Source organism: Protomyctophum parallelum (genome assembly GCF_964188405.1).
Source record: "Protomyctophum parallelum genome assembly, chromosome: 22".
Lineage (NCBI taxonomy): Eukaryota > Metazoa > Chordata > Actinopteri > Myctophiformes > Myctophidae > Protomyctophum > Protomyctophum parallelum.
Window position 1 is genome coordinate 23,922,712 of NC_139714.1, and position 23,772 is coordinate 23,946,483.

A 23,772-nucleotide genomic window follows, 5' to 3' on the forward strand; every position below is an offset into this window, starting at 1 on the left:
CAGGCCGCTTCTTATCACCTGTCGGGGGGGGGGGTTTCCACCGTTAGGACATAGCGCGAGGAAGGAACACGTTATTCCAACCAGTTCTTTCCCCTTCCATCAGGCGCCCCGGATGTTCTGAGAACATGCAAACTCCACAAAGAAAAGCCCTTTCGCCAACCCCACGGGTATGGGCACTGATGACGCAGAGGAGAGGACACAGCCCACAGCGTCCCCAGTAGAAAACGAACCCCGGACCTCCTAGCTGTGAGCAACAGCGCTTCAAGAATGCCTGATTGTCGAGGTCCTAACGCTATAAAAGCAACACTTGGCCAATCACAGAAAACCACATTCACTCTGGGAGAAAAGAGACCGACTGTATTGATGGGCAGACGTTAGATTTTGCTTGATATTGTTATAGATTGGGAGACAATACGGTCATGGCTGACAACAGCAAGTGAAAGTAGAGTTCCCAAGGATTATGGAGATTTGTCTTTTGAATACAAAAAAAACCGCTTCATAAATGAGCGATTTATGGCCGAGTCAAACTGCGGTGTCCTTACAACCTAAGATGTGAAAATTGATGTGATGATTCAAAACATTAGGGTACTAATTACGAACAATGCTTGACTTGTAGCCTATAATGCCAGGGGTAACACTATAAATCATATCATTCGGATAGTATAATTAACCGTATCAAAGCACAGTTATTGTATTCATTGTCATTGCAGTGCAAACCATCATTAAACAATCCAATAATAGCCAATCATAGGCTATTGCCAATCATAGGCTATTGTGTAGAGTCTGTAGACTACGTTACAACTTGATTGTGCTGTGTAGAGCAATGTGACATATTTCTTGGAATACCAAACGAGTCGCCTCTTTACCAACTCACCCCGGGCGTACAGCCAGCGGAACTGCACGGCCTGGTATTCCTAAAATAACCTAAGTAAATTATGCTTAAACGGTTAAACCTAAACTTATTTCTAACCTTATTCTCAGTATAAAACAAATGAAAGAATACAAGAACCGCGGCACCGAGCGGTCGGCGGACAAAATCGAGGGGCGAGATGGTTTAGGGGCGACCGTACCCAATACCATGTCTTGCCCCCGTATAAGCTAATACAATGAATGGAGGCTATGAATAAAAATATATATTCTACTGTAGTTTGAGGAACATTTTGATTACAAATAATAGAAAATGAAACAGTGCACCAGTGACATCACTTTTGTGTACGTACAGAATATATAACACATCATGACAGTCATGACTTTAAAAAATGCATTGAATGAGTAGTGCCCATGACATGGGAACGAAACTCATTTTCTAAGCACTTTTTCATGGGTCCCAACACGGCCTATTTGGCTTCCTCGCCGTTCTCAAATGGACTATAAGACGCGACGACACGGCAGTCCATTAGCGTTAATCAGCGTTACCAGCCGCCCAAGCTCGACAATGAAGTTACAGCAGGCGCCACCGTGCCCTAGTAGATTTACTTTAGCATGTAACATCACTACAGCGTGCAGGGTATGAGATACACTGAGCCACTCACTCACTCACTCACTCAAGAAAATCCACAATTCCATAATCATTTTCAAACTACTTCCACTCGCATTGGTCCCGTTTGTCACCCTGAGTGATATACCACTGTTTTGTTACACATGCACGCACGCACGCACGCACCACACACACACACACACACACACACACACACACACACACACACACACACACACACACACACACACACACACACACACACACACACACACACACACACACACACACACACACACACAAAGGAGACCGGGGTTTATAGTTTATAGATTTAGCTGGCTAACCATGCAGTCGAGCGACGTGGGGAAGCAAACAAATAAACCCTTCAGCACGTAAAGAGAGGGCTTGATGGTGAGCCAGCGAGCTGGCTCGAAGCTACGCGGCCTCATTACCGGCAACACAGCGCCGCCGCGCTGTGATAACCTCCCCCACCCAGGTCCATTAGCCCGTTATGCGGGCACACTCACTTTCTTCTGCAAAACATCATCTGAGACACGTGCGCACGCACACGCACACACACACACACGCACACGCACACGCACACACGCAGCACCACTAGCTGTACGTCCTTATCCTCCATCAAGAGCCACTTAGCTTTTGCAGCCCATGCACACGTAGTCACGTACTGTATACGCATGCCTGCTCACGCACGCACGCACACGCACGCACGCACGCACACAAAGGGACTCTGGTAAATTTATTGTGGCCCCATACCATGTAGAGGTGAAACATCCAATTTCGACAGAAGTGTATTTTTTTTTAATGGTCATTCATGTGATTTATATACCTTCTACTGAGTGATTTAGCCTGGCGGCTAGAGTAAAGAGCTATTGAGGCAGCCTGTGGGCAGAATGTCTATTCGACTCACCGCTCTTTAAAACAGTGAGTCACATTCCGCCAGTGTTTATTCCCAAACATCGTTAAGCTCTTTTGGTCTTTTGCATTTGTAAATGTCTCGTTACAGAGTTACAGACAGTGGTTCTTCTTCGCAACATTCACTCTGGGCCACTGAAGCGTATTTCTAACAATCCCCATGCATCAATATATTTAGTATGTAAGAAGACACATTTCTCATTTTAATTTTATTTTATTTGTGTTAGTGATATTTAACATTAAAATGTCTGAATGTGTGTCAGAAACACTGCCGTATCTCCTCACTGCCTGCACCAATCACTCCCACTTTATTTTATAATGAATTTATTAGTGAATTAAAAATGCATGGAAACTATGGCTATAATGCCATCAAATGGCGGTCCGTGGCTCAAATTCGGAATGAATAATGGCCTTGACATGAAAAAGGTTGAAAACCACTGATCTATATCAATGCCAAGGCTAACAACAACAACCCTTTTTAATTACTTTCCTCGCCACAAGACTAAGAAGCACCGACACCAGAATGTTCCACAATAGCACATTTAGAACTGTCCGCCTCCTTAACACTCCAAAAGGCCACCTGGCAGAGTGAATAATTATTGTGCAGACGTTTTCACACCGCAGCAAGTTCACAATCCATAAGCTCACAATGCGTCGCATCGTGACGCATTGTGAGCTTGTAGATCTGCTATTTTCACAATATTTTTTTAATACATTGGAAATCTTGAAATGGAACATTCTGCATAGTGTAAAGTACATTTTGAAGCCAGTACCCATATTTGGAATTCGAGACTTTTACTTGTAACAGAGAATTTCTGCATTGAAGTATTGGTACTTTTACGTAAGTATACGAGTACTTTAATTTCCACCACTGCATTTGAGGACGTGTTGCCGCCTGGCTCGCTGGATTCCAGAGGGAAAGATTTGTGTAAGTGCCAATCGAAATAATTATTTCTGATTATATACATAATGGTTAATGAAAATACCCACGTCTTGCTTTGTGAGCAGCAATTAAGCATGGTAAACAGGAAGAGGGGGTGGTGGAGAAGACTGATCCTAAGCCATCATTACTTGTCTACTTGTCCACCTCTTCAAGCTCTGCCACAGACATGCCACACAACACAACACACCATCTAATTATTGTTATTTTAGACCTGTCCATTATTGCATCCAACTGCCACACTTTTATAGAAGAAAGACACTTTTGGAGGTATACTACACTGAATACAATTTGGCTTGCATGATGCATGGTTAAAACCCATTCTGGGCGGGAACCCCTTTTGGTGTTAGAATTATGTTGTGCTTTCGCTATTGAAAAAAAAAGCAGATCTACAAGCTCATAGCGCGCCACTAGGAGCTAGGAGGTAAGTCTGCTATTTTTGAAAAATCGAAAACATAGCTTTTTCAGAAAACTGTCAGGATGTAGAAGACATTTTTAGAAAGTTTCTTTTGACAGATGTGTCTAAGATGATTTTTGCTATTGTTATATCAGTGGTGGAAAAAGTATCAATACTGCATTATGGAAATACTCTGTTACAAGTAAATTGGTGGAATTCAAATTTCACTTGAGTAAAAGCAAAGCATTGGTATCAAAATGTACTACCCAAAGTACAAAGTACTTGCAGAATGTCCCATTTCAAGTTTTCAAATGTATAATAAATTAACAACCTTTGGAAAATATCTGCGACACATTGTGAGCTTGTAGATTAGCTATTTTCAAATGGCCGAAATGTATATAGGGCTGAAGTGTTCAATGTATGTTTTGTAATAATAATCAGCTTGTAGATCTGCTATTTTTGAAAATTCGTGGAATATGTATTCTTTCACAGTGAACGTTTTTAACTCATATCGTTGCTTCTGGGGGGTCCCTGGAGGAACAACATATTCTCAGATGGGGGTCGGCGGCCGAATACAGACAATTCTGGGGGTCCTTGATATGAAAAAGGTTGAGCGCCACTGACATAGAAACATAGGTTTTTCAGAAAACTGCCAGGATTCAGAAGCCAATTCTTTAGCCTCTGCATCGGGTCTAAATGGATTAAATTATTTTGGGAGCGTTTTTAAGAAAGGTGTGCAGATCTCTTGCTTCTCTTTGAAAATCATTGTCGTCACTCATCACGTCCGTGAATGAAGCATTAGAAACATTGTGGGGGGAAAAAAAGAACGTAGCGGTCTGAATCGTGTGTGCGCGTGTGCGTGCGTGTGTGTGTGTGTGTGTGTGTGTGTGTGTGTGTGTGTGTGTGTGTGCGAGCTTCGGGCAGTTGGGCTTACAATTAGGAAAAGCTTTAGGTTTAAGGGTTTTGTGTTGGAATTAAGCCTGCTTTAAAGGTACTTTAGTTAAGCTGCAGTTTGGTGCGGCACTGCATGCCATGCGGAGTGAGCTAATTGTAGAGACCATTTTACAACAGGTCGTTTCGAGGAAGCAATGGGATTGGTTGAAACAGCCTTCTAGCCGTGCTTCAAACCAGCATCGTGGAACGGCTGATCAAAACAAAGAATTCAGCTGCTCTGTTTTCCCAGAGCATACTTGGTGGCTATAGGCTAGCTAGTTTATTAGGACATAGTGGCTACATCTGTCATGAAAAAAATATGTTTTTTCAGCGATTGTCTTACTTTTAAGGGTAACTGTTGTATAATTGCAATATTACACTTAACGTCATTAATGCACTTCTGTGCATTAATGACGATAAACCACCCCCTCTCGTGTAACATTACTTTACCTAAGTATTTCCAATATCCAATACGTCTACTCATTACATGTCAGATTCATTCACTTTGTAGATTTAGATTATTATTACAAAGTACTATATAGTAACCACCACTTCAGCACTATACACTTCGGTCATTTGAAAATAGCCAATCTACAATCTAGATCTGCTATTTTCAAAATATCTTTTAGACATGAAAACTTGAAATAAGACATTCTGCACAGTACTTTCTACTTTTTGTACCTTACGTACATTTTGAAACCAATACCTTTGTACTTTTACTCAAGTAAACTTTGAACGGCGGACATTCACGCGTGACAAAGTGCTTCCACTTTGCAGCATCGATACTTTTACTTAAGTAAGAAATGCGAGTATACGTTTCTCAAGCAGCACTCAAGTCCATTATGACATCCACTGTATTGGGTTTCACAGCATCAGGGTTTATACGTTCACAACGTGGGCGTACTTTGACGCAAGTGAAAGCTTTTATATTGACGCACTTCTCAGAGACAACAAAAGAAGTTCACGTCTTGAGTGGAGTGCGTTCCTTTTCTCGTGTCGTGAGTGACGCACCGCACCGGGCCACAGGCAGAGGTGTACACAACCCGCTGTCTGTGCGTCATCATCTCAAACACCAACGCACCTACACACGGGCATGCTCTCTCTCTCTCTCTCTCTCTCTCTCTCTCTAACTCTCTAAATTAAATTCATTGGGGCTTTATTGGCATTTGCATTACAAAAGCAAGTGTGAATGCATGCATTTTTCAGATGGCCTAATCAATTTCAATTTGGGGGTCCTTGACTGGGAACCACTGCTGTAGCTCTCTCACACACACACACACACACACACACACACACACACACACACACACACACACACACACACACACACACACACACACACACACACACACACACACACACACACACACACACACACACACACACACACACACACACACACACACACACACACACACACACACACACACACACACACACACACCATCATTTTTCGACCACGGTCGAGATCGTGGATTTCACAATATCACGCCAGACTTCCCGGTCCTTCATTGCCATCCCCAGTTCCTGCTTACTGATGCATGTGTCCCTATAGCGATGACATCAGGGAACGACAGTTTTCTACCTCTGGTCTGCTTTGAGGCAGGACTCCAGAGAAGAAGGGAAGATATAAACTGCATTGTCAGCTCTGTAGCAGTAGCCGGCAAACTGTGTTCTTCTGGATTGGACTAGTGAAGAAACACGGGGAAGGTTGCCGTATATTAGATTAGTCGATGGGTGGCTCTTCCAAGATAGATTTTGCGCTCTCATTAGAAGGCGGGTGTAAGTGCCATCCAAACGTTTCTCTAGTTTCTTTGAAAATGTCTCCATGAGCCATAGAGTAGAATCGGCTCAACGTTGGTCGTCCTAAATATTTTTACTTTTAACATCTTACTAAGCTGGGATGACCAGATCTTATGCATGTCATTGCAGGCTGACCAGGCCATACCCTTCCTAGTTTGAAAGTCCTTTTGGGAAGAAGACATAATATATGAACCCAAATACTTGTAGTCATCAACCTGTTTCAGAGGAGTGTTGTTAAGTGTTTTTATAATGTGGTTATTGTTGGATTTGCATATATTTACGTATGCAGTTTTCGTCTCGTTGAGATAAAGACCAACACAGTAGGAGGCCTGCTCGAGAGACTGATAAGCACGATGTCATCACACACACTCACACACACACACATGCACACGCACACGCGCACACACGTGCACGACACGTGCACGCACACACATACCGACGATGTCGGTCCTCCCAGGACCGATTCCTCCACCTCTCTCTCTTCCCACTTCCTTCTGTCGATCAAAATAAAGAGCCAGATTCCCCCCGGGGTAACGACGTCCCTCCGCCCATCAGCTGGCCACCCAATTACCATGCACCTGGGTCCAGTCCACTGCTCGCCTCACGGATCAGAGCGCCGGCCACACCAGCCAGTGGTGGGAAAAAGTACTCAAGCACACAATGCGTCAACGCATTGTTTGCTTGTAGATTAGCTATTTTCACCGACAATAAATGTATACCGAAATTTATATAGGGCTGAAGTGGTTACTGTATGTTTTTTGTTTTGTAATAATACAGTAATCAAAATCTACAAATAACCAGTAACTAAAGTTGTCAAATAAATGTAGTGTAAAGTAAAAGTACAATATTTGCCTCTGAGATGGATAGTGGAGTAGAAGTAAAAAAGTGTCGGAAATTTCAAAATACAGTACAGTAAGTACAGTATAAATGTACTTACTTTCCTCTACTGGGCTCAGTCTCGGTGGTCAGAGACTACGCGCTACAAGCTTGTAGGTCTGCTATTTTTGAAAAATTGAAGAGCGACTGACATTTTTTTAATCTGATCTCAGGTCAGAATGGGTTAATCAGACCAGTGTGTCTCCAGTGGAAACCTCGTATGAATCTGATCTCAGGTCAGAATGGGTTAAAAAAGCCCAGAGAGCTTCTATTCCCTCTCATCTTGTCAGACTGGCATGGACAGCCGTGTGGCAGGTCAGGAGACCGTCCCGCTTGGCGGCGCTGCCATTTCACGCTGGCCCAGCCGCCAGCTCTCACCTGGATGCATCTGCAGGTGTGTTGATTTTGACGGCTAATTTTGATTTTGAGTTTTCTACCGTTGATTTTAAACTCAGATTTTACAGCACACGTACGTATGCTGAAAATAGCCGATCTACGCGGGCGCAACCAAACATATAATGATGAACATCAATGATTTGCCACAGGCTTGTTAAAAACATAGCAACAGTTAACAACGCTCTACACCTCCCAAACTCTTCTCCCTTCTGGCTCCAAAACTATGGAACTGCCCATAGCAATCAGAACTGCAGAATCACTCACAATCTTCCGCCTTAGTCTGAAAGCCCACCTCTTCAGACTCCATCTTAACCCGTAGCCACTTGCCGTAGCACATGCCCTATAGCCTCGACAACCTTACAGGCGTAAGCAAAGGCTCAATTTATGTAACTTAGATAGCATTTTATGTAGACATAGCACTCCATATAGTGTATACGAATACGCATAGTTTCATTGTATACCGGTAGATATGATGTCCCACTGTTAGACGGATGTTAGGTTCTTAGCTTCCTTATGGTTATTGATGACTATTGTTTATGTATTTGATGTACTCCGCACGCACGCACGCAGTACACACATCTGGTGCTCCTCACCTGACAGGCCTCCGACGTCCATCTTCTTGAGGTTCTTGGCCTCCAGGATGACCACGGTCAGTTTGCCGGCGGTGGGCACGTATCGTAGAGAGCAGCAGATGTCTCCTAGCCTCTCTTGCTGTGGGACAGAACCGTGGTTAGTTAGTTAGTTTCATTTATTGTCCACGTGTGGAAATCTGTCTTCAGTCTCAAACAAACAACAACAACAATTACCCAATTCTTTTTCATGGCAAAGAATGCAGGACAACAGTGGCAAATACATTTAAAAACAACAAATCTAGCGAGACACGGTATCATTTAGTGCCTTAATGGCATTTGGGATGAAGGATTTTTTAAAAATGTTACGCTTAGCTTTTGGTACTTTGTACCGTCTACCAGAGGGAAGTAGTTCGAACTCCCTGCAGAGTGGATGAGAGGAGGTCATGTGCTATGTTGACAGCTTTTTCCCGAAGTACTTCCTTGTAGATACAACTTAATTGTTTCTGTGTCTTCCCAAAGATTTTTGAGGCTAGGTTCACTATTCGCTGCAGCTTGCTTATTCCTTTTACATTAAGATTGCCATACCACATTGCCATGTTCAAAGTCAAGATCAGGTTAGACTGTTTCCATGATATGCTTGCTCACTGGTCAGTATTTTCACTGAAATTGAGCTTGCTGTCAATATATGTGCCTAAGTATTTAAAATTGTCTACTACCTCCACTATTTGTCCACTAATTGTAATGGACTGCACAGGTTCCTCTTCATGAATGACAAGTTATTTAGTTTTTGTCACATTGATCCCTAAGGAGCTTTTATCACACCAGTTCTGAAGAGATGACACATGTACTCTGTATGCTTCCTCCCCCGCTGTGTCTCCCTTCTTCAGTAAGGCAACCAGGGCCATATCATCCGCATATTTTAACAAATTAACTGTAATTAATTTGTATATAAGGAGAAAAGTAAGGGGGATAAGATAGATAAGATATTACTACAGATAATAGTTCTGACCAAGCAATTGGTCTCCAGCCGTGCTGAAATGACCATGACAGCACACCTAGCCGTTAATAGAAGATTTTGAGTTTTGTCAGAGCAGCAGCATTATTGGCTTAGGAATAGAACAAAAAGGGAAGTTCTACGCTCCTGTATTTTAACATCAGAGACAGATATTAAGGTGGTACTTGGAGAGCCAAATATTTTCTGGGGTGGTACTTCAGTATAAAAAGGTTGGGAACCATTGGGCTAAGGGCTCTAAATCTATCCATCTATCCATCCATCCATCCATCCATCCATCCACAGTAGATTATCAGAATCACGCATAGTTTTTAATGTCAAGGATCCCGAGTTTGGTATGCATCTTAGGCCACGGAGTGTACAAATTATTATTTCTTTATTCAATGTTTACACTCTTGGCGTTACAGACCCATAATAGGGGTCCATTTGGTTCCTATTCCATTATTGTATCATTTAACATGGGGACCCCCCGGATCCCCTTCAAGGACCCCTGGGGGTCCCCCGCCCGGACCCTACTTTAACCCATTCTGACCTGAGATCAGATTCATACGAGGTTTCTACTGGACACACACTGGTCTGATGAACCCATTCTGACCTGAGATCAGATTCTAAAAAATGTCAGTCGTTCTTCGATTTTTCAAAAATAGCAGACCTACAAGCTCGTATCGCGCCACTCGGTGGCGCGATATGAGCTTGTAGATCTGCTATTTTTCAATAGGTAAAGCACGACATGATGCTAACACCAAAACGGGTTCCCGTTCAGAATGGGTTAAGAACCACTGACATTTGGAACAGAATGTGAAGTGATTCATATTCCTGCCACATGTCAACAAGATGCCACATTAGATGTCACCAAGAAGAATGAATCAATATAATTGTTAACTACTTTACGTGTAGGGCATACATGGGCATACACGTGCGGCCCCCACCTTCCCTTAATGTGGCCCTCAGAATATTGATTTCATCCGTTACAATTCCAAACATGCAAACATGACCCGCTTTGATTATTTCAGTCTAAATTAGTAGCTTAATAACTAGTATTAAAATGTAATCTTTTTTTTAACCCATTTAGACCGTATGACGCGTGGGAACGTCATAACTAATCCAACGGTTTGTCCTCGTTTTTCTTTTCTTTTTTAGTTGGCCTCTCCATCGTCAAAGTTGCCAACGCCTGATGTACAAACTGTACATCAGACACAACTATAGTATACATTATGGATTAAAGGGCATATAGCGATGGACATGGGTTCATGGTTCATTCGTTTTTCCCATATGCAAATTACAAAAATATTTATATCAATTATTTTAAGCCTAGAGTAGTAAAGTAAATAGTATAGGCTAACTAAAAGTTTTCAAATAATTGTAGTGGAGTAAAAGTACAATATTTACTAATTGTACTTAAGTACATGTACGCACTTTCCACCACTGGTATAAACCACTTAATTAGACATTTGCTTCACATGCTCAAACACCACAATAAAATGACCTTAAGTAGATTTTACAGGCCGGGGCGGCGGTTTAATCAACACGAAAACACACGGACGGACAGACCGAAAGGGAGAGAGAGAGAGGGTAGGTTTAATTATGCTGCAGTCTAGAGCAGCTACAGTATAGTCAGTCATCAAGCCTGTGCTAATGTATTCTATGAACTGTAAAATGCCCCGCTGGCTGCCGTTTGACCTGAGGGGACGTCTCTGGAGCCTGCCACTCCATGCTTGACCTTAAAGGGCAAGCATGGAGCGTGGCTTTCACTGTGTGTGTGTGTGTGTGTGTGTGTGTGTGTGTGTGTGTGTGTGTGTGTGTGTGTGTGTGTGTGTGCGTGCGTGTGTGCGTGCGTGTGTGCGTGTGAGTTCAGTCACATAACTGAACAGAGAACATACCCAAACCTCTAAAGCAGTGGGTTTTCAACCCCTCTTCATATCAAGATCCATTATTTATTCAGCATTTGAGCCACAGACCACCATCTGATGAGATTTTCGCCTCTAGATCAGACCTAAAACTAAAAGAACATTTTGTTTTGTTATCGTCTCATTCTGTATTGATGTTGGTATACCGTTAGGGAAGATAACAGGCCATGGGGCGCCCGCTGGCCTAGCGGTCCAGGCGCATGCCACATATAGGCTCTGGCCTGACGGAGCGTCGCGTGTTCGAGTCCCGTTCATGATGACCTTTGCTGCATGTCTCTCCCCTTCTTTCTCTCTCTTTCCTGTCAATCTTCACTTGAAACTGTCGATAAAGGCAGAAAAGCCACAAAAAAAACCCTAATCTTTAAAAGGCAAACGTTGATCAAAATAATTATTTTACATTCTCTAATTGTGTAGACTTCTTGTCAATTAAGTAATAAAGATAACTCTAACTCTAATTTAACTCGAGAGTGTAAAATGAAACAAAATTATTTGGTTTCATCTTTCACTCTCAAGGGAACCCCTTGTAGTGTTTTAAACATTATGTTATAATTTAGCTATTGAAAAATAGCAGATCTACAAGCTGTTGTAGGTCTGCTATTTTTGAAAAATCCTGAAAATATTTATTTTAGAAAACTAAGATTTATTTTTTATTTTGAGGTCAGGCCTATGGCGCCACAGCAGTGAAGTCATACTAAGTATACTGTCTGCCCTGGAGATTGAGAATTAGAGAGTAATTCCAGACACAGTAGCATCAACAGCTCGTAGCATCCAGCAATACGTTCTAAATCCCCAGGGCTCAAGGTTTATACAACCTCTGCCTAGAGAGTCATTCCAGACACCACAGAATGTAACCTCTCTCTAGGAGCCTAGTCACGTGGTATTGGAGGAGGAAGGAAGCTACTAGGGCTGTGAATCTTTGGCTGTCCCACGAATCGATTCGTTTCCGATTATTGGGGTCACGATTCGATTCAAAATCGAATCGTGACTATACTACAGTAACTTGAAAATGACTGAAGACATTATGTTTACTGTGATTAGGGTGATCTTACATTTCATATCACAAACACCATGTAGTGAAAACTCCTGTAACTGTAATATTATTTTTTTTGGAAATTATGAATCGATTTTGAATCGTTCATAACGGGAATTGCGATTCTAATTCGAATCGATTTTTTTGACACCCCTAGAAGCTAACTCTACCTCTACCTAGAGGTAGATTATTTCTGGAGGACGAGGTTGTATAAACTTTGGGGGATTGAGAACTTCTTATTGCTTGATGCTACAAGCTGTCGACACTATTGTGTCTGGAATTACTCTCCAATTCTCAATATCCAGGGTAGATCTTATACATGGTGTGACATCACCGCTGTGGCGTCACGCTGCTATCCGCAACAATATATAAGGGTCCATTTGGTTTTGAATGATGAGTGGCATGTTGTTTGTGTATAGTTTCCAAATGTTTTATACTGGTAATATATAATGTAATAGTAATCAATATAATATGCGTTCCCGTTTGTTGTTATGCGCCGTTTGCTCTTAATGTCTAATGATGGTCGTGTAATTGTGCCGAGCAGGAGGAATATGTAGAAGAGCCGAACGCCAAGATAAAATATTATATGCAGTATGCACACTCCTTGTATTCTCATTCTATAATACATATTTGTTCAATCTGTTTGCGAGTCATTATCGGACTGAATTTGCTGTCAAAATCAGCACCAATACAATGCTACACTTACGAGGAGAGACTGTCAAAAAGCTTTCCAGAGCATTTACACGATTCTAACATAGAAACACTTTGAGTGTGTTTATTGGAACAATAATGACTGGCCGACCGACCGTGATGATTTGGCTTGGCAGTTTAATTTCCACCTGCTCCTCCAGTTGCAGTGTCCTTCAAGCGAGCAGAGAACACTGAGCAGCGAGGAGTGGTGTAAAGTAACTAAGTACATTTACTCAAGTACTGTATACTACCCAACACGTCCCCACAAGTCTTTAGAATTAGCCCCGTAGGAAGCCCCTGACGTCTTAGGGTCTTTTTAATGATATACAACGGGATCGCTAGAATCTATCTCTCTCTAACCTCTCTCGTTTTTGCTTGGCCATGCCTTCTTTAGCGATCCTATAGACATGTTTTGCGCATGCGCACTGCCGTTCACTTCCTTGTTTACGGCCCGACAAAACTGTCTCTTTACTCTAAATCTACGTCACTCGACATGGTTTTGATCAGAATGTTTTCATTTCTGACTTAAACAAGCATCTCGTTTGGAATAACGAGAGAGTTCTACTATCTAGAGAGTTCTGAGGTAGTAACGGGAAATTATGCCTCCCGGTTTTGGGGGGAAATGGAAGGCAGGGCTTTTCAGAGTAAAATCTGCCTCATCTGCTGGGCACTAGCTCTAACGCCTTTATTTTGAATCTCGTTTTTTATTACAAAACCTACATTAACCACTTCAGCCCTATAATTCATTTCAGGTCATTTGAAAGTAGCCGATCTACAAGCTCACATAATGCGTCGCACACATTGTGAGCTTGTACATCTGCTATTTGCATGAAAACTTGAAATGAGACATTCTGCACATACTTTTGGTACTTTAAGTACATTTTGGTACAGATGCCTTTGTACTTTTACTCAAGTACATTTTGAATTCCGGAGTTTTACTTGTAAGGGAGCACTTCTATATTACAGAGTTGATACTTTTACTTAAAGTAAAACATTTGAGTGTCTCAAGCCTTGCATGAAATTGTGCAGGTGCAGCCGCCTGTCTGCCTGCATGCATGCCCCGCCCAATGTAAGGCTGGAGTACTAGTGACGCCCTTCAGCTCAAACGGCACGTCCACCATCGCACGCACGCACCACAATTCCACGCCGTTATAATTAACCTTTAAATCAAACTGCCTGTAATGTAAAAAAAAAAAAAACTGGTTCCCCTGGCAACAAATGCTATATGCCATGACATTTACCATGAAAATTGAATCTCCTGAACTGTTGCCTGGACCATTATTAACCCATTAAAACCGGGAACGCATCTAGTGTCTCGTTATAGCTTTTAACCGCTTTAACCATTATTTTGAAACTTTTAGCTGTTAAATAAAGCACGTTAATAAAACGTGAAAATGTGGTGCAAATCTTTGAATATAATATAGCAAACGTTTTTAACTCAAATCTTTGCTTCTGGGGGGAGAGGGGGGGGGGGTCCCTGAAACAACATATTTTCAAATGGGCGTCCGGTGGCCAAATACATATAGCCTAATTTGGGGTCCTTGACGTGAAAAAGTTTGAGCACCGCAATAAAGCACGACCTTGAACCTTGAACCACTGAATTGTAGAAACACAGAAAACTGTCAGGATTTAGAAGACATTTGTATAGAATCGGGTCCTCAGGTCTTCATGGGTTAATTGAAGGGGAAGTGTGGACATCCGATTAAGTGACATTTCCTGGAGAGATGGATTACCCTGGCCCGCGGCGTCGCGCCCGCGGTCCAGACCCAAGGAACACATGTTTGAATGTAGCCAAGTCATTACTGTCGCTGCCATGCTTGTGCCCCTGTGTTTCAATTGGCACGTGTTACGGTTTCAATGTGGAGGCAATAACCACCGCCGCCCTGTGTACTATCGACACACACACACACACACACACACACACACACACACACACACACACACACACACACACACAGAGGGCGATGTCGACAGAAATGGTCATTTCTAAATCTGTTCATACAGTATATGGCTCGCACATCTCCAATGAGCACTCGTCGTAAGAGGGCGAGGGGATTCATTGTAAATTGGAATCAACCCTAGCTGGACTACACGTACATGAATGGCTAATAACTGACAAAACACAAATAAATCTCTAATCGTAAATTTTCAACATGTAACCAACTGTGAAATCAGGCATTATCAAGGCCCGCCAAAATGTTTTTTTTCCCCAGACAAAATCAACTGTAAATTTAGTCGACAAAAACATTGCCTGATATTTAGTCGACTAAAACTAGACCAGCACTAAAACATGTCAGGTGACTAAAATATGACTAAAACTAAGTGACATTTTATTCAAAAGACTATGACTAAAACTAAATCTGCTGTCAAAATCTACATTTTGATAGGCTGCAATGGCTTAGGGTTGACGACAGAGTAGATATAGCATCTTGCAATGGGCCTGGTCTACAGGGTTCGCTAAAGACACCCATGTACCTTAGTGGTCAAAATACTTCCTTAATGTCAACGAAGTCCACGATCACAACACCAGAGGGAGTTCCACAAACCACGTTCAGCCCCGATTCGACTCAAACACGGGTTTTATTTCATTTAGCTCTATATGTCACTAAAATGTGGAACGCCCTACCAACAGCCATTAAGAAATGTGAATCCCTAGACTCCTTCAAAACCGCTTTCAAAGAGCACGTACGGGTGGCTACAATTGGAAACTGGCCCACTGTGTATTTGATGATTTTCTTTTATTTTTTGCTTAGATATATTTGTACATCATTACATGTTCTGATGAATTGAAAATGGAGGACCCTGATATAAACAAGTCTTAGTTAGTGCTTTTTCTGCTTTCATCCTCTTAGCAGTTTTTGTATTGACCTGTACTTATACAATCTGTTCCTTCACGTTTACCTCCTACTTCTCTATTCTCTGCAGGTCCCTCCTCCACTCCTCTGTTCTTTATACCTTCTCCTCCTCCTCCTTCTCCTCTACTCCTCTGTTGTATTTACCTCCTCCTCCTCCTTCTCCTCCACTCTGTTCTATGTACCTCCTCCTTCGCCGCCGCCTCCTCCTCCTCCTCCTCCTCCTCCTCCTCCTCCTCCTCCTCCTCCACGCCTACGCTAAAGACTTACATCCTCTTTCTCTGCACTCTGCAGGTCCCTCCACTCCTCTGTGACGTGGCTGAAGTCCATCTTGTTCATTGGCACCTTGATGTCGCCGATGGCGTCGTGCTTGGAGAAGCGGTCGAAGTCGTACACCGTCATCACCAGCGTCTTACCGCCCAGCTCCACGTATGGGACCTGATGGGGAGGAGAAGAGGAGGAATGATCCAAGTTAGAAAAATAATAGAAAATCTAGAGAGAGAGGGAGACAACCACAACCGCAAGGAAATGGAACAGATTTCCAATCACTTTTCTTTTGGTCACGCTGATTGGCTGAAGGGGCTGTAGTCTGTCAACGCTGTACTCCTGCAGCCAACCATGCGGTCGAGACTCTGCACAAATGAATGGAAATGCGATTTCAAGGGGGAGTGGATAGTGTATGATATACTTTATCAATCCCTTTTATACAATCATATAATTGGGAGATCTAAAGGTCAGACGTCCTTTGACGAATGACTGTGAGCTTCAGTTCTTGACTGTTTCCCATGACACTCGACCATTATTGCCGAATTTTGTGGAAAACCACGAATCAGTAAGAAATGGTCCGAACACAATAAGGGGTCTTCAACCCTTCGGGCTTGACCCCGAATAATACAAAAGACAAACAGCCTTTTGTTGATAGATTTTGTTGTTGAGATTTTGTTAGATTGGCCAACTCCCACTGCGCCCTAGTAGCCAACCAACATTAGCCTGGTTTCCAGCCCATAGACCCTGCCCACTCGACTGAGCTCAGGCTCTCAGAGTCTGACAATCAGGCTAAACCAATATGGCTGGTCTGGAAACACGGAGAGAATTATAAGAGCTCAATGCTTTTCACCAGACAGGAAAACACATCGATGCAGATAAATCTATATGCTAATTTGTCGTACAACAGTGTTGGGGGGATGAAAATAGCCGCTCTACAAGCTCACAACGCGACACATTGTGAGCTTGTAGATCTGCTATTTTCAAAAAAATATTTTTTTTACATTTGAAAACTTCTGAAATGGAACTTTCTACTTTTGACACTTTGAGTACATTTTGATACCAATACTTTTGTACTTTCAATCAAGTAAATGCCGAATCCCGGACTCTTACTCTCAACAGACCATTTCTACGTTGCAACGTCGATAATATCGATACTTTTACTCGAGTAAGAAATGTGAGTACTTTTCCCACCACAGCGGGGCTTTTAACGATCATGCTCTTTGATCACTGCTTAACAATCCCTTAATAATGACTGGACAGCCATGCAGCAGGCTCCTCCTATATAGTCCTATAGTGTCACAGCTATTGCACGAGTAATTGCTTGTCGCGTGTGTGTGTGTGTGTGTGTGTGTGTGGTGGATGGGGTGGTGGTGGTGGTGGTGGTGGGGGGGGGGGGTCATCAGGTTCCAAATCAATCACTGTCCAATGCTGTTTCTGACAGCGCAGGGCTTATCTGTCCCAGATATCCTGGAAATGGAGGAATAAGAAATGGGGGGGTGGGGGTGGGGTATAGGTATATAGTCCAGAGAGCGGTATCTAGGATTTGATTCCTTATTGCCTTCCGCCAGTATTGGAAAGCAAACCGTGTCCGAAACGGTTGAGAAAGGACAAAGTTACCGCGACGCTATTTCCGTGCTCGGACGGACCCATGGGACCCAGGCTGGCAGGGGCACACGTTGCTGGACAATGGAGCACCACTCGATAATAACACTCCCAGGATACTATGATCCGACGGACCATTGCTCCCAAACGGGTGAGGGTTTGAGGTAGGTTGTCGATCGGATCAATGCTCCGTCGGACCAAACACATGCACTCCAGTCAGAGGCATATAGGAGAAGAAAAACGATGTGATATAAAACTTGCAGATCTGCTAGTTTTCTTTCTTCATGGGGGCACAAATTGCTTTCAGACGGTCGGTCCACAGGCCAAACACAATTGGTATAGTTGTTGACATGACAATATTTGAGACCCGACCTCTGCGATACAGGGTTTGTATACTTGGAACACGGTGGAATGAAGTGAAGCCGAGCATCACTGGGCGGGTGCGAGATAAGCACCTCGTGTCCTTGTGTCCTTGCCGCCAAGGGGAAACCGCTAACTTATACTTTTTACTTTTTTTTTCTCTTCTCAGGACACGTCATATTTTGAGCGTCACAAAAAAATGTTTCACCGATGGACCTGGCACTAAGACGCACACATTAAGCCCTATAACTTCTGCCAAAACACCTGCGCTTTTCACCGCCGGATTAATAACACAACTTTTCCAGCTGCCGAGTGACACTCACGCATCCATTATGAAAGGATGTTTCCCGAAAAATCTAGGCCAAACCGAGAGCGGGGTGTGTAGCCGAGCGGTGCACAGCTGCCTGTGTTCATCCCAATCACAGTGAGCGTGTGTGTGTGTGTGGCGCGTGCATGCGTTCATGCACGCATGCATGTATGTATTTGCATGTGTATACCGCGTTGCGACTATACGTGTGCGTGTGTGGGCTTGTGTGAAATTTTCTGTCAGGAGCTTGTTAATGTGCCAGCTGGACGCTGTCTCCGCGCCCTTCCCAGAATTCTCCGCTGCATGCAAATGCAGGTTGTCAGCGGAACTAAAAACTCTTATAGCGTTGGATAAGAAAAGGCGTGTTTTATTTGAGCGGTGGCACACCGTCTTCCGATGAACAGCTGTGTGTGCACTGTTGAGCTTACACTGTTGAGCTTACACTGTTGAGCTTACACTGTTGAGCTTACACTGTTGAGCCTACACTGTTGAGCCTAAAACTACAACTGGTTACTGGTGCACGATGGGAAGCAGAGTATGTTGTGTATATATACATACAGTATACACACACACACACACACACACACACACACACACACACACACACACACACACACACACACACACACACACACACACACACACACACACACACACACACACACACACACACACACACACACACACACACACACACACACACACACACACATACAATTGTTTGCGTTACATCCAGAGGTCGATCATTCTATTAAGTCAACAGCTGTGCCAGCCTCCAAAGCCATCGCTCACCCCACATTATGGTTTGATGTTTTCTTTCCTGCTCGTTGAAGGTTTACCCATTACCCATAAAACCCATATAGTCTGAGCGGCACACACTGATTATACTGTTAGCTTTCTGCACCTGGCAGTTATGACATTCTTGTTTTGTTTTGTTTTGTTTGTTTTTTTCTTTTTTTTTGGGGGGGGGGGGTGGGTTACCTTAAAGGTGAACTGCTCGTTGAAGGTGGGGTTGAGGGTCTTCCGGTGGACCTTGGTCTCAAACTTCTTCTTCTTGTCGGGCAGCAGGTAGACCTTGACGTAGGGGTCAGACGTGCCGCCCATGTCCATGGCGGGGAGCTCCGCCGCCTGGATGATCCCCACGACGAGCTGCAGGGGGAGACAGAGGACACACCTGTGGTGACTGACACGACAAGACAGCATCGCACCACGCCACGCACCATCATCTCAGCACCGTTCCCAATAGGGCATCCCGCATCCCGACATCTAAACACCTTTACAAATAACCGACCGGGTATGCAATCCTATCTGATCCTGGTCTCCTGGGCTGTCATATTGAAGTGAAACAACAACAGATGGTTAAATGGTAAAGGTCCTTTCAGACGGGGAGTGACTGACATGCCTAGTATTTCATTTTCAACTAGAAAAAGTGCCCATCGGGGTGTAGGTCTCCACCAGGGCAGGTCAGGTTGTGGCCTCCTGGTGGCGCTATAACAGGCCAATGTGAAAAGGGTGCAATTTGTTCTTACACCTTGGATGGCAATTGGATGATTTGAGGCATTTTGTTCCAAAAATGTGTTTTGCAAAAATCCACCTGTTGGTGGCGCTATAACAGGCCAGTGCGTGAAAGATTTTACGTAAATTGCACACTGTGTTCATGATTTGAGACTTTTTGTTTAAAACGGGCCAATCCTGCAAAAAGATTAGCTGGTAACGGACGGATGGACACACGGACGGATGGACACACGGACGGACGGCCTGGTGGAGACAATGAGAGGCGTGCATTTATTTTGGAATTTGGACGCGCTGAGAAAGGTGAGCATATTTTTGTGTTCCCCGTGAAATGTGAACTTTCCGTTTTCCGCTATGCGCCGTCCGAAAGGACCGTGTGTGTGACTGGCTGCTACTCAAAGACGCTCAAAGAGTCATTTGTTTTCTCATAACGTGTGGCGTCGTAATGGCAAACCCTTGAGCAGGAGGGTTACGATAGATTAATCTACCCCCAGGTGGAACCGTGTGAGAACGATTGGTGCCGGTACGGTAGCTATGGTGATTTACAGCGAGACAAGGGATGGTCGCTATAGATCTGCCCATGCAGCTGCGGTTAATTGTTGCCAGGCAGATATATTGACCAGAATACTGACCGGTGTCGTTCAGAACACAGAAGAGTTTGGAGGGAGTATATGAACGGGCACTTTTTTTCCCCAGACAGGTCAACAGAAAAACGTTCAGACGTCAGATGGATAATCTAAGGGATAATTGACGGGGCCGGCGGTCATTATCGAGAAGTAAATCCCGACACGATGATTTTAACGTCTGCTTTTGTAGTGACCCTACAGGTTCTTAACAGCTATAGCGGCATCTAGAGGGCGGCGGCGTGCCGTGCAGGGGGTCAGGAGTGGGACGTGTCAGGTCAGCAACATGAGGCATAATGGCTCCTCTTCACACATACAGGCTGATATAACTCATAACACGCGGACGGATCGAGGCCCCGTATGCCGGGGGCTGATTGAGCTGCCAGTCACCGGGGCCTCTCCTCCCCCGGCAAGTCAGTCAATCAACTTCCTATCAGGAAGCCTTCAAGTGTCAATCTGGAGGGTGACCATGTGCCACTAACCCATGAGACTCATGGTCAGCGGCTGCGCGCCTTTTTTCCCGCACGGTCGAGTTACAGTACCACTCCCCCCATTTAACTGTAACCACTTTCACCCTGGTATGTCACTATTTTGGGCATGTCATTGTAGGCACAATAAATATTCAACTGTATATATTTTTAAGAGCAGATCTACACGCTTGTGGTGCGTCACAATGTGATGCGTTGTGTGAGCTTGTAGATCGGCTATTTCCCCCCAAAAACCTACGTAATATAGGTTAAAGCAAGCATAATTCTTTGATCTTTACTCTAATAGCTGATTCATACAAAAATAAATTGTACAGTTAATGTCGGGCCTGCAGGATGGCAGTGAGATTCCAGCAGAGAGCGTTCTTTATGAAGTAATTACAAAGTAAACATATTATGTAATATAATATCACACATGGACACACACACACACACACACACAGACACACACACACACACACAGACACACACACACACACACACACACACACACACACACACACACACACACACACACACACACACACACACACACACACACACACACACACACACACACACACACTCACTCAGACACACACACACACACACACACACACACACAGATCGCAAACAGGAACACAACATCACGGGAACATCATCGGATGTCCTCACTCAATTGAACCGTGCTTAACCCATTTTGACCTGAGGTCAGATTCTAAAAAATGTCTTCTAAATCCTGACAGTTTTCTGAAAAAGCTATGTTTCTATGTCAGTGGTTCTTTAGATTTTTCAAAAATAGCAGATCTACAAGCTCATAGCGCGGCACCGAGTGCCGCGCTATGAGCTTGTAGATCTGCTATTTTTCAACAGCTAACGCATGACATAATGCTAACACCAAAAGGGGTTCCCGCCCAAAATGGTTATTAAAAGGCATCCCACAGGTACCGCATAACATTGTCATTGTCGCAACACACCGCAGCGCAGCCAAATGAGATCCTGTCATGTTTTCAGTGGCTATAACGCAGACACCGCTTTCCACAAATTGCACCCTTCCGTGTAGCTCATCAGAGTGACTTTCTGAAGAACTTGGAAGACAAAAAATTACACCAATAATTGGACTGTCTGTCACTTACCCTGCACGGCCTAAAGTGTGATGTTATTATCAGTAGGAGTGGGATCACGGCGTGACTATCCGTGCGTTTGTGTCTCTGTCCAGTTGATTCCTATGCTCGCTCGTCAGCACAAGTCTGTGTGCCCAGTTGTTCTGAAAAACTGTAGAATGTCAGAATTCTGCTCTTATACAGTGTTCCCACCCCTGAGTGTGATGTCAGAGGAAAATGGTCGCTGTTTGAATAATGGTCTCTATAGTACAGTAGTGGCCGCTACGGTATACCGTACGTGACTCAGCCCTTAATTGCAACCTACTGTACCTCTGAGGGATTTGTCCTAATGCATCATAATTCGACAACTCTGCGGGGGATGTGAACACACGCGCAGGCACGCACGCACGATACAATCCACAGTAGGCTATGTAAATTTATCTATTTGCAATCTGGGAAGTCGGAAATACGTTCTAGAACGTTTCACGCAAATTGAAAGTATGTCTTCTTGATAGATTCAAACGGACCCTCACAAGAGCATGCTTCTGTGTACTCAGGGCCCTATTTAGAGAATCTATGGGGGGGGGGGGGGTCCGCACCAATTTTGCTATAGTTGAACAGCACGTCATCTGGTCGCAAAGCCCGGCTAGTTGATCTGGTCGCATGCAAAGCCTGACTATAGTTGAACAGTGCGTTATCTGGTCGCATGCAACGCCTGACTATAGTTGAACAGTGCGTTATCTGGTCGCATGCAAAGCCTGACTATAGTTGAACAGTGCGTTATCTGGTCGCATGCAAAGCCTGACTATAGTTGAACAGTGCGTTATCTGGTCGCATGCAAAGCTTGACTATAGTTGAACAGTGCGTTATCTGGTCGCATGCAAAGCCTGACTATAGTTGAACAGTGCGTTATCTGGTCGCATGCAAAGCCTGACTATAGTTGAACAGTGCGTTATCTGGTCGCATGCAAAGCCTGACTATAGTTGAACAGTGCGTTATCTGGTCGCATGCAAAGCCTGACTATAGTTGAACAGTGCGTTATCTGGTCGCATGCAAAGCCTGACTATAGTTGAACAGCGCGTTATCTGGTCGCATGCAAAGCCTGACTATAGTTGAACAGTGCGTTATCTGGTCGCATGCAAAGCCTGACTATAGTTGAACAGTGCGTTATCTGGTCGCATGCAAAGCCTGACTATAGTTGAACAGTGCGTTATCTGGTCGCATGCAAAGCCTGACTATAGTTGAACAGTGCGTTATCTGGTCGCATGCAAAGCCTGACTATAGTTGAACAGCGCGTTATCTGGTCGCATGCAAAGCCTGACTATAGTTGAACAGTGCGTTATCTGGTCGCATGCAAAGCCTGACTATAGTTGAACAGTGCGTTATCTGGTCGCATGCAAAGCCTGACTATAGTTGAACAGTGTGTTATCTGGTCGCATGCAAAGCCTGACTATAGTTGAACAGCGCGTTATCTGGTCGCATGCAAAGCCTGACTATAGTTGAACAGTGCGTTATCTGGTCGCATGCAAAGCCTGACTATAGTTGAACAGTGCGTTATCTGGTCGCATGCAAAGCCTGACTATAGTTGAACAGTGCGTTATCTGGTCGCATGCAAAGCCTGACTATAGTTGAACAGTGCGTTATCTGGTCGCATGCAAAGCCTGACTATAGTTGAACAGTGCGTTATCTGGTCGCATGCAAAGCCTGACTATAGTT

At 43.9% G+C, this 23,772-nt stretch overlaps 1 protein-coding gene across 2 annotated transcripts in view; it reads right to left on the reverse strand.

The window, feature by feature from the left end:
* syt1a (synaptotagmin Ia) overlaps positions 1-23,772 on the reverse strand; it is a 249,281-nt gene that overhangs the window by 13,928 nt on the left and 211,581 nt on the right. For both annotated transcript variants that reach the window (XM_083758282.1, XM_083758283.1), the window contains 3 exons: positions 19,336-19,503; positions 16,089-16,256; positions 8,349-8,466 (listed from right to left, as the gene is read on the reverse strand). In XM_083758282.1, coding sequence (XP_083614408.1) covers positions 8,349-8,466; positions 16,089-16,256; positions 19,336-19,503 — 454 coding nt within the window. The remainder of the gene's footprint in view (positions 1-8,348; positions 8,467-16,088; positions 16,257-19,335; positions 19,504-23,772) is intronic.